At 36.0% G+C, this 13,189-nt stretch overlaps 1 protein-coding gene across 3 annotated transcripts in view; it reads right to left on the bottom strand.

The window, feature by feature from the left end:
* The window catches only part of LOC149799849 (disks large homolog 1-like), a 286,339-nt gene that overhangs the window by 254,367 nt on the left and 18,783 nt on the right, over positions 1 to 13,189 (bottom strand). For all 3 annotated transcript variants that reach the window (XM_089959274.1, XM_089959275.1, XM_089959276.1), the window contains one exon: positions 8,520 to 8,651. In XM_089959274.1, the coding sequence (XP_089815400.1) occupies positions 8,520 to 8,651 (132 nt within the window). The remainder of the gene's footprint in view (positions 1 to 8,519; positions 8,652 to 13,189) is intronic.

Below are 13,189 nucleotides of genomic sequence, written 5' to 3'. Positions count from 1 at the left end.
CAGTTATTTTCTCATTATACTTGGCAAAACCCACAAGATCAAAACTTTAGACTGCAAAATCAATAGGTTTCTTTATTTCTCTAAGTGAAAGTCACCCACAAGAACAATAGTTATTCTGCAAAATCCATTTCTCTTTGGGCCATAATGACTGTGTTTACTAAAATGATCAGGGCTTGTGTTCTATAAAATGCAGAACAGCTGCAAACAGCTCTCCTGGTAGTGTTGAGGAGAGCTATCCACTCTCCTCAAATATTTACAACAATGTTTACAATGCATCATCATTTATGGCATATATCATCATGTATCAAATGGTAGAATCTTTAAACATACATATTAGTATTTGTGATGCCATAACAACAGGAACAAAAATTCAGAAGTTTGCTCAGAAAACATCTGGAAATCTTTGTCTTGAATAAGATTGGGGAAAGCAATGACTCACACTTCTAGAAGCAATTTATGAAGCTTGACGGCATACAAGAGCGATAGCAGTCCTCAAAACACAAGCCCCAAATGATGTCAATTAAAAATAAAATTGGTGGTCACTGAGGTTACAGAGAACAATGACTGCAATTCCAAGTTTACAAAATCCACAGTTCGTTTGTCTCACTTGTGAAAATATTAGAAGAGCCCTTAAAATACAGGATTGAACATCCCTGTGGCTTCACCTCTGAACTTTCCAACCATTCAATTCCTCTGCCAATATTAACAAATCCGATAATAATACATATATGGAAACAGAAAATATATGTTCTTCAATGAAGGCTTCTTTAGGAGCATTCTTAACAGTTTATCCAAAAATCTAGATAATAATTTACCCTGTAACCTTGTACTTTAACATCAGAATCCATTTTCAGTCAAATGTGTCTCATGTCTATATAAGAATTTTCTTAAAAGTCTAATATGTATCCAAAGCAACAAAAAAAAAAAAAAACTGTTGACTTTGACCTTAAGGTATTGACCCTTACAACAGTAACTATAAGTATAATCCATGACAAACATATTTCCTTTGTCTGACTCCATGGCTAAGATGTTTCCTTTGTCTGGTTTCATCTGGTCCATAACAATAATAGGCTGTACTGCAAGACCCAAATACTGACCGCCTACCCAAAAATGCAAGCAATTTATATGTACATAAATATATAACAATTTATATGTACAGAAATGTATAACAATTTATATGTACAGAAATATATAACAAATCTTCATCATCTGTAGGAAAATTATTTGTGGGAAAAGTTGTGGGCAAAATCTTTTAACATCTGATTAAAACTGGAAACGCTGTCTAAAAAGAAAGTATTCAATGGACAAACGAGAAGAGATTGTACTGTCTCACCTATTACAACATTCATTGCAAACATGAAAACAAAGTGTGTGTGTGTGTATGTGTCTGTGTGTGTGTGTGTATGTCTGTGTGTGTGTATGTATGTCTGTGTGTATGTATGTATGTATGTGCAATTAAATGCATGTGCAGATTAGCTATATGCTCTTTTATCAACCAATGAGGTGATAAATAGCAATTGTATTGTATGTTGTTTATTTTTTTTCCATTAACTCTCCAGACTTCAACAGAAAAATACCATTACCATTACTCTTTACCAAGTATTGACTCTAGAATGAATCAGCTCAAAGCTTGGTGACTAAACTGCTAAACACTGAAATTGGGCTCATCAAATTAGTACTAATATTTCCCTATGCAGGTATGTGCAAAGCTCTATCTATTACAGGTGAATCATTACTATCAAGCCACACACTTATAGGCCTCAACAGAAATACATGTGTTCTGTTCAACTATTTTACTCAGATATCATCTTTGTCAACAAAAGCCACATTCTTGAGTGTGCAAACCTCCACGTACAGAGTCAACAACTGCTTCCATTTCTTCATACACTTTTCAAAATATATAAGATATAGGTGAAAAAGTTGTGTATTTTTTAGAAACCAATAATTTGCTAAAGTGAAATAACAAATTTAAATTGTCTGTATACAAAGATGTTGCTCATCTATCTTACATAACAGTTTACCGTTTCATTATGCAGCTTAATGAAGTATTGTAAGAACACAACCCAAGTAAACTACCTCCCACACTTGACATCATGTCAATTTTACCCATTTCACTACATCATAATCAAAGTTTTTCAAATAAAAAGAAAGGCGTAACTAATATGCATGGTTTTTTGCTTAGAATCCAAATAGTCCAATATTTTGACAATGTATATCCATCTGCCAGATTTTATAGAAACTGGATGAAAAATATAGTCTCTAGCGAAGTAACACGCTCAGACGATCAGATGCAAGGCACTCATATATGCAAGTATCATGCTTATTACAGAACATATGTATGACAATCACAATACTCGCTTACTTACCAAAATGGAGCAATATTCTGACTCGAATTTCATCTCCAAGGCACAAACAAAAGTTAAGCAAATCATAAACAAGACTTCCTCATTAATATACACAGATCATGCTTGTAATCAAATCTGTCCAACATCTTGATAATACATATGAGACTTTTAATCAAAATCTGATCAGAAATATAGCTGCCAGAGTGATGACAAGGGGATATGCAAAGTCACATCATTAATATGAATTGATTTCACTCATGATCAATTTCAACCAAAATTTTGAAAACACAGTCCTATTCATCAAATGTGATTAAAATCCTGTCAAAAATACAACCTCATGAGTGCAAAAAAAACCCTCAGTAAATCAGATGCAACATCAGCTCAAAATTCAGTGTATCCCCGAGGGGTGTAAAACTAAGGGTAAAAAAAAAGACCTTAGTGTCAGAACTGGGGGTCAAATAAAAAATGTGAGGATCAAAAATATACTGACAAATTTTCATCCAACTTTTTCAGCTTGAAATAGGATATTGCAACTTGCACAACATACTCTCTCTCTCTCTAAATATACAAATAAACCAACATGCACAATTAACAAATAAATGCATTGTCCATTCAAAGAATAATTTTATTAGTTCATTTTTCTTTTAAAATCGTACTTTTAACAGTCTCCGTATAATATTTTTGAAGCAATATGATAGACCAACATATTACATACAAGCCAATACAAAAAGCTTAATAAATATTTTTAACTGAATGGCAGTCACTTTACTGCCTGTCATAAAATGTGTGCTATCATCGGTTTCATTGTACTTCGTCCTAGAACAAATTTATCCAAAAATAAAGGAGGCTAATGATTCATCTTCTTTCTAATAAGTTACACTTGAACTTTATGGTCTTTCTTTTATGGCAGCAAAGTTAAAAACCAACAAAATCTGCAATGACCCCCTGACTGTGTAATCCAAATAAACGCATTTGTCTCGGCAAGTTTACTGATTTCTTTTTTGTGAAAGAATGTCTTGGGTTATAATGTGTTCTCCAGATATCTTGTGGCGACCGAGGGCAGATTTGTTAAAATTCTTAAACTCTGTCACGAAAGGATTATTCACTTTTGCCGTCTTCGCAATCACGCTATCAGAAGTCACACTGGTAATCCTAATGGATGTGCCGTATTCCAGTCAAGGGAATTATTTTCTCCATTTTTCATTAAAGTTAGATCCACCGTTACTTTTGTGTTCTGCTTCCTTCACTTTCTTCGCTAATGATTTTTAGTGCACGACGTTTTAATCTGGAGATCACTTTCGAGTGCAACAAGCATTGAGGTTAAACATCAAGATGACATCTTGCTGAGCTCAATGGAAATCACGTGAGAGCTCGCGAGATTAGGGGAAGCTACTCCGTCATAACATTGCCTATGCTAGTCTGGTTCCTTATTTTGTATGTTCCCTGCGTTCCACTCCGCTATAGGAATAGAAGAGCCCAACAAAGGGAGTAAACAAAGCGGGGAACCAGTCAATGCCTATGCTTGAAGTATACACGATGCCACCATTCGTACAATGCATTGGATATTAAATAAATCCTGATCTCATTATGCGAATCCCTTGCGTCAAACAAACGCATGGCAACAAAATGTGTGCGTCAATTTTCTCCAGCGTGCGTCCCTGACACACAAATGTGCGTAAAGGGAAACACTGGCTCAAAAATATGCCCAGGCTTTGCTCATAGTAAAGGCCATCCAACATCTTGATCTCAAGCCACAGGTGATAATCTACAAAGAATCTTTATCACCCATGACTGCCTGTGCAAAGATTTCCTTGTTTTTCATGAGTACATCATTAATAAAACTCACCAACAGCATAAGCAACAATATTCCCTATTTCTGTCAAAGTGCCTATTTTATAAATCAATAAGTGACTATGTTTAAAAGAGAAACGTTGATTGGCTCATTCAAACAGTGTGAAAGGTGGTGATGGATCAAAAAGGCATGAAATATTTACTTGCACTTGTAGTGGCTGTTGAGCAGGTTTATGCACGTTCAAAAGCAGCAAGGAAATCTCCATACACAAATCATGGGTGATAAATGAGTGCTGCATTGTCGCTCATGGCTTCTAACAATGGCCTACCAATATTTACCAAGTTTTATTAAAATTGGTTCAGATACAGTCTCTCAAGTAGGGGTGAAATGATCAATCAATCTAATAACGCATCAATACTTCTTCCATATCAATACCCATATTGATATAAATGATGAAAAATCAATACAAACTTATACTTAACCTATACAATTTACTTAATCTTCAGCAGTTCTGAATAATTACTAGTTGCTTATCTAAGACACCTGTCACAGACATATGCACTCCTATCTGTCAGATCAAAAAACAACTACTGACAACTACTATTTGCTTTCTACAAATGAACACAAGGTGGTTTGAACTCACGTACTTTAAAATCTCGACCCTCCCACCAATTATATGCTCATTATTTCATTCCATCTGCATGTTCAGCACTGATAACATTATCAACGTACAGGAGACATTTCAGAATTGTTCTTCATGAATGATTTAAATGATTTTCTGATTATTTAATACCCACTTTTACATAAAGTTTCCATGTTACTTCATAGCTTGTCTACTCCGATTGAAGTTTAAGGATACATGTACACTTTAGGTCTGTCACGCAGTACAATAAGTTACATTCAATTCTGATTAATGGTTATTGTTCAAGTCCAAGTTACAACAATAACCACCAGAGATGCTGCAAGGATTTTATCCAAATGGAGGAGCTCCCCCCTTGTCACAAAAATATCTGAGAGTGGAACAAAAAGGAGGGGGAGGGGGAAATGGGCATATTCAATATTTACCGAAGACTTCAATATCCATCTCCCTGCTCCACTCTGTTAGAGCCTTACTAAGTCAAAATCTTTAATAAAATAAGTCGCCTCTAGTTGGATAAGTAATAATATGTTGCTTGTTTCTAAGTTTAATCTGTGCATTGTCTGTGTATAAAAATATCGTTCTGTCCTGAGAACCTCCTTTTAGTCCACTGTCAGAAGGGGCATATAATACAGTTTAGCCAGCTGGAAAAAGTTGGAAAATTGTTCCTTATGGCTATTATGTACAATTTTCCAAGGACCACAGTTATTGTCTTTTTGACACCTCTACCCCAAAGTAAGATTTTTAACTAACATTGGCTCTGACAATGTTTTCATGAATCTGCTTTACTGACTGCAATGCCAGATTTACTATCTGTTCCATAATGCTTTACTATGATTTTCAGTCCATTAATGCCATAAACTGCTAGCTCAGACAGATGTATTTTGATGAAATAAATATCTTTACTTCATAATTTCATATTTAGATTCCTGTTTATTAAATTTATTTTAACCCTTACAGGGTTCTGTAGTTTTGTAGTACAAGATCCCACAAAGCTATAATTATGAGAGAAGAAATGAAAACTGCACTCAAATTTAACACCATTTCAGGTTCAAAATCACTCACTGGTATCTCCATTAATACTTTCCCAGCTCCAATAATCTGATATACTTCATAACTTTAAAAATAAACTGCCTTCATCACTATCAGTATTTGCCTAATTACATCATCGTCTCAAGAAGAACCACACTGTGAATCAGCCATTTTGTTTTCCAGGTAGCCTGTATCATAAACAAAACAACAAGATGCTTGTTCCAACGCACAATAAGCCAATCAAATTTAGTTTAAAAACCATTCATGTTGAGCTGAAGAACTCAGTTGTGTAATCAGCTACACAAAAGAACTGTCATGACAAGCTCTAGGATATGGCTTGTGTTCTAACAAAAACAGTATGGGTGAACAGCTCAACAAAAACTGTAAACTGTCATGACAAGCTCTAGGATATGGCTTGTGTTCTAACAAAAACAGTATGGGTGAACAGCTCAACAAAAACTGTAAACTGTCATGACAAGCTCTTGGATATGGCTTGTGTTCTAACAAAAACAGTATGGGTGAACAGCTCAACAAAAACTGTAAACTGGCATGACAAGCTCTTGGATATGGCTTCTGTTCTAACAAAAACAGTATGGGTGAACAGCTCAACAAAAACTGTAAACTGTCATGACAAGCTCTAGGATAAGGCTTGTGTTCTAACAAAAACAGTATGGGTGAACAGCTCAACAAAAACTGTAAACTGTCATGACAAGCTCTAGGATATGGTTTGTGTTCTAACAAAAACAGTATGGGTGAACAGCTCAACAAAAACTGTAAATTGTCATGACAAACTCTAGGATATGGTTTGTGTTCTAACAAAAACAGTATGGGTGAACAGCTCAACAAAAACTGTAAACTGGCATGACAAGCTCTTGGATATGGCTTCTGTTCTAACAAAAACAGTATGGGTGAACAGCTCAACAAAAACTGTAAACTGTCATGACAAACTCTAGGATATGGCTTGTGTTCTAACAAAAACAGTATGGGTGAACAGCTCAACAAAAACTGTAAACTGTCATGACAAGCTCTTGGATATGGCTTGTGTTCTAACAAAAACAGTATGGGTGAACAGCTCAACAAAAACTGTAAACTGTCATGACAAGCTCTAGGATATGGCTTGTGTTCTAACAAAAACAGTATGGGTGAACAGCTCAACAAAAACTGTAAACTGCGCAGTGTACATTTCATATGTGTGACTTTTACCTAATTTGAGCGAGTTTTATCCTATCACTTGTCTCCAAGTGTGTGAATTCATAAAAAGTATATGCAATTCATGCCATGGCAGTATCTCTAAACCACCAATCAGAATTATCTGTAAATTCTTGACTGCATGAGGCAGTAAGCTTTGTATCCACACCCAATCCAAACAGATACAATGCAATGGTTAAGCTTCTTGCAAAAGTAGCTATTACATAATTTGTAAACGAATTAAGTCATACATGGGGAACAAGTTTCGAATGTCTCCTTTTACATATGATATAAATGTAATCAACAACTGACCTTGCTGACGGGATCAAAAAAAAATGAGTACAGAATTGTCTGGGAGTAGATTCCAAACCACAAGAGTCATAGTCACCTTATTATTTTCAAGAAGCTCAGTGTGTTTCCTACTTGAATTTCAGATGAAAACAACAGAAACCTCCAGGGGTTGATGTGTTTAGCAGCCATCTCTCTTGTCCATCCAAATGATGGTTGCATTAAGTGATGTTGCACTGCATTTACTGCTACTAATTACAAAACACATTTGGAAACAAACCTAAGCATGATCTATACTGGAACTGAAAGTAATGGGGAAACGTTTCGGGTTGCCCTATCTTAAAATAATTGGGGGAATATTCTGAATATAGCTGGTATTTAATTGCAAAGTAAAGGCAGGGCATGAAAATATGAGATATCGGATTCTGCTTCCCTGTCATCAAATTTTTATCCTGAAATACAACATACATTTAAACAATCTCTGACAAGCCAACGTTTAAGGATGATTTCAGAACACTTATTTGCAGCCCCTGAATTATTTTTCCCAAAGAGGAAGTACACATCAGTCTCATGTAATAATAACATAAACAGTAGATGATAGAATCTACTTGTGGGTGCCATATTTGCAGGTGGCTAATCAATACATATGAGTGCCCATCTCCTTCTCCCTTTTTTGGGGGGGAGGGGGATTTGTCCAAGGGCAAATATTTTACAAACATGAGCTTGCCAGAAATGAACATGAGTTCATCCTAGATATCAAGCAAAGTGGATTTGTAAAGCCCTAGTCTACATTTAATAGGGTTTTTCTCCACCTGTGGGCTAGGCTGTCTAACATTTAAATTTATGTACAACCCTGAAACAGGCAGACTTGTGTATGTGCCTCTAAAATTGAGTTCATTTAACCAAGGGGTCTCAAGCACACATGTGGCCCACATAGCCGTATCCTGAGGGCTGCAAAATGATTGGCATCATAAGGTGTCACGAGAGATAACAAAGGCAATGCAACCCTTGGGTCATCGAAATGCAGCCCTCAGGGTGGTTTGAGTTTGAGACCCATGATTTAACTTTATGACCTCACCTTGTTAGCATAGCAAAAGTAATGCTAGAACCTCGTGTATAGATCAGAAAAAGTAAATATGGTCAATAAATTTTATTTTTTTCTCAAAATAATATCCTGTTTTTAGGAAATTTGATGGCTAAAGAAACTGAATTTAAATTTATTTTATGTGTACAATACCTAACAGGGCCTGGAAGAGTCGACTTTTGAAGATGCGGATGACTCTTTCTATGGCATTTTTCAGTGGTTTGTCCTGTGGCTTAGTCAGACGACTGTGATAATCTTCCAGTAATTCTAGGGCTCGATGTGCATCTGAAATTGATATGAAAATAACAAATTACCACCATAATACCTGCCAATAAAAGATACTCATAAGAAATTAAAATTCTGTCCTCTTTAAAAAAATGATTTAATAAAAAGAAGGGGTTCATTACAGTTAAATGTAGCTGGAGGGGGACGGTAAACAAACTTTAATTTTGCAAATTTTACCTCTCGCTATTTCACATCTAATCTATTTTCATGCAAAAAAACTCATCGGTATGACCTTCTGCACATCACTATATGTTGCATAGTCATGCGCAGAATGTACATACATGTATTACCTGTCAACTTTTTCACGGATGATGATTACTTAAGACATTAGAACAATGTGGGAGACAGGCATTCAGCAATAGCAACAGGCAAGTACTGCATAATTAAAATTAGTTTTAAACAAAGCCCATACATATTAATAACTACAATTACTTATCCTGTCACTACTGAATAGGTGAATTTGTCAGTTAGGTGGACAGACTGATGCTCTCATCAAACCGATCAAAAACAGAAAATGGAATGTACTCACTGTAGAGGGTGAGATCCATCTATACAAGGTTGTTATCTCCCTGAGCAACATGTGCTGTAACAATGGGCCCCAGAGAAAAATGCCTGCACTGTGTTGTGCTAATGAGCAGAGGTAAAAGGAGGAAATGGTAGTATGGGAACAACACAAAGCTGAATTCAAGACATATTCCATGAAGGAATGATTAAAGTAAGCTAATGTGACAGCAATGGCTCAAACCTCATGAGCTTTAAGTTTCATAAGAGAGGTCTTGTAAAGGATTAATCACACATATTTGAATGCAAATTGTGTTCCTGGAGACAGAAAATCACTTACAAGGTAAACCCTCCATAAGCACACAATATCTGGGCAGCAAATTCAAAGACTTGCCAGTCCTGCTTCAAACAAATGCTGAGTGGGAAAATGTGTTGAACAATGGATCATTTTTGCTGTGCTGATATTTTTAATGACAGAATTCAGAGGCAGAAAGACCAAAAGATGTATATGTGGTCATTATAAGAGCACATGAAATGAACAACTTTAGCTTTCTTTATTGTGCAAGCTGAATAAGTAGTTCATGCAACCTCAAAATAAAGAGATGTTGAGACTGAGACAAAATGCCCATTGCAAATTTGTACAAGATTTTGGAGTTAAAAGGCAAATTGATGAAGATTGTAATGAGATTCAGATGAATGCTAAGTTGCAAAAAGTGATAGTTCAGATGGGACAGTAGCCAAGTATAAGACAGTGTTTGACGCCTGGCTTAGTGCTTTGAATAAGACCTTTCCTTGGACTGACAAAATTCAGTCTCACTCTGATGCACAAACAAGAGCTATGTCAATGGTATACAGAATAGAAAATTAAACTCAATGGCAACCACTGATTCTTCTAATCTGCAAAGTTCCACATTTTCTGATAGGGGACTGCAATTTTCACTTGTGGGACTCCTAATTTACCAAAGTAAGAGTCCTGGACTCCTAGTTTTAAAATCCTAGTGAGAGCTCTGAATCTTGATTGGTGAGGGACTGATATGCTCTTTTTAATGGGGTGACAATCCATCAGGACATAGTGGCAGCCGAAATATCTATGTGGCCCTTAAGAAGGAAGAGCTGTTTCCTACCATTTCTCTTTGCTTGGAGGCATTAATATAGAAGCATGGAGCATCCCCAGCACAGATCTGACCAAGACTGGAGATCTTTATAGGCAGAGGAGCTACTGAAGGTAACTGATTTTTAGCAAGAAATCCCAGCTGGAAAAGGGAAAGGAAGGTGAAGCATAATTACCATTAAACTGAAGACAGTATCAATAGTGAAGATATGAATCTTATTTTTTTTTGTCTTGCAGAAGTGACAGCAAGTAGGAACAGAGTTTTGACTGAGGCCTTGACAGGAAGCTCAACTCAATGGTTCATATGGAGTTTTGGCAAACGTCTACACAGTTGGTGTCTGTGAAAAAGAATGACAGGTAATATCTACATTCTGCGACATAGTGAGTGGTGTGCAAAAGGTCATATTGACTTTTCTCCACTCTGTAGGAGGATGTAATCACATCAAATGGATGGTCAGTTTTCTGCAGAAAAATAGATTAGCTACACACTTGCAAAAGGATAACTAATTGATGCTACTAAAAAGCAATTTACTGTGAACAAGCAATGCTTGAAACAATCACAATATCTGAACACTGGCAGGAGACTGGCAGTCATTCCCATGGCTTACAAATGCAACTGTCTGTTTGAATTTTCACTCATGACTGTACCCTAGTAAGTAACAGGACACTTACAAGTGGTTTTTGTGAGGAAGTAACTTAAAGGCCTTTATACATTTCTTTTTTAAAGGTGGATATATTTGATGGTAAATCAATCAGCATCATTTCTGGGCTTGAAATTAAGATTTTCACAGGCCCAAAGGAAAATTATATTAACATTTTTACAACATAAATTTCAGTGACCCTGGTATTCACTGAGTTGCAAGGTTTACATAGGTACTTCCAGTCAAACTGGCCAAGTGGTTCTGGGGAAGATGAAAACTGCATTTCTTAGCAAAAACAATATACACACGGCCATACCACAAATTTACGTGCCTTATGGCCAAGTGGACCAATAACAAAATCGCATCAATTTCAAATTATCTTTCAATATGAAAAACAAATACCTGAACAAGTCCTTTTACAGATTAATTATCAATAATACTAAGGCTACGTTTGTCTTTATGTACAGCTGACAGAACATGTACACTATTACTTGTCCCAGAGTTTGCATAACCACATACTACTGTACTACTGAACTGACACAGTGTACAACAATTCAGTGAGTTTAAATTTAGCCAAGTCTAATTTTTTTTTGTGTCTCCCTGCAAAAACTGTGAAACTAGACATTTCTGAAGTTCTAATATCTAGTTTTAATTATGGCAGATGAGTCTCCTCTGTACATATTGCATAAAGACACATTGTATCATTCAAAATACATGTAGTTTTGTTTAGGTGAATGGCAAGCACATGTAGTGCTATACAGTGTATATACTTCCTTACAAGTCAGCACGAAATGGAAACTGCCCAGACCCATATCTGCAGTCACATTATATTATGTGCTGGCAAATTTGGGTTGATACACTTTGTTAGGAGTAATCAATTTGAACAAAACAACATACAAATAGATCCTGACCTGCATTGTGCATTATGTAATGGCAGAGCAGGGTCTATTCTGTTTGAAGTTTGACTAATTTATATATGAACATGGATCATACACCTGTCCATCTCCTAAGTACAGATTTTCAAACTAAAAACTAGGTTAGGATCAGGAACCAGACTAATACAGTACAGTTCATGGGATCTTTTTTAATCTCCATGCAAAACAGTTTGAGTGGAGAGTGGAGGGGATGAAGAAGAAAAAACAGTCTCCACACATCCTCATAGAGCTGCCATGACAGCTTGCAGAGTATAGCCTCTGTACATCATGCTTTCCTTCATTAAGTTCATTCTCATATTTAATTTCTATATGTTGTGAAGAAAAGACACATTCATGGATTTACTAAACGTTCTGTGGGCAGGGGCACTACATAAATGTACGTGTGCGGGTGTGTGTGAGAGAGAGAGAGAGAGTGAGTATGATAAATTCACATTTTTACTTTAACTTACACCATATTATTTTTATATTAGCTTTTTTTTTTCACAAATGGTCACAAAAGTCATCATAGATACATGTAGATTCATTAATACTTTATAAAGATGTATTCTCATGTGCAAAGTAATAACCTTAACAGAAGCCAGGTATGTTTTCTTTGTCACCACCATGTTAATTTCATGTGCAAACTGATAACTTAAAACCACAACAGCAGCTCAGGTTTGTTTTATTTGTCATTATGTTGGGTTTAACAAGAATTTGTGAATTTTTTTTACAAATCATCAAGGAATGGCTAAATTTGTAATTTATGTGCAATGTCAAGCACAAGTGATTAAATATGCAAGGAATGTTCAAATCTGGTGACATCATCAAATTACACCCACTAACACATTAACCCCATGGAGGTTTTAGTCGTTTTGGCCTGAAATTCAAGTAGGAAACACATTTTGAAAACTATTTCCGAATACATCCTAATACATCAACTTCCAGGTGATTTTCCAATAACCTAATGCATAGTTGTGTTAGAAACATCATTTTTAAATGGCTATTTGGCCTGTGTATGAGCAGAAGGGTAAAAAAATGGAGGGTTTTTTTGTGTGCTTAACATACCCATTATTTTCATATCAAGACCACTCTTTATTCCTAATGCCCAACTTATCCTACTTTTTGCAAAGGTTCATCTGTCTTTTTGCAGTTCATACCAGTATGCCTTCGATCTGAGCTCGAAAGTCGGCTATATTCCAAATTATACAGTCCTATTTTGACAATCTCCATGCATTACTCTTACCTTGGGTGAAGCTGCTACTTCTTGGTCTAGAACACAAATCTGCTTCTAAAGATCACTATTACCTCAACGGTCTTAGCACATTAACCCCTAGAGATGAGTTTACGTGTCAGGAGGTAGTAGCCTACTGC

The sequence above is a fragment of the Sinohyriopsis cumingii genome, chromosome 5 (genome assembly GCF_028554795.1).
Source record: "Sinohyriopsis cumingii isolate HCF-2022 chromosome 5, ASM2855479v2, whole genome shotgun sequence".
NCBI classification, from domain to species: Eukaryota; Metazoa; Mollusca; class Bivalvia; order Unionida; family Unionidae; genus Sinohyriopsis; species Sinohyriopsis cumingii.
The sequence above is the reverse complement of the archived record's forward strand: the minus strand, read 5'-3'. Positions and strand labels throughout refer to the sequence as shown.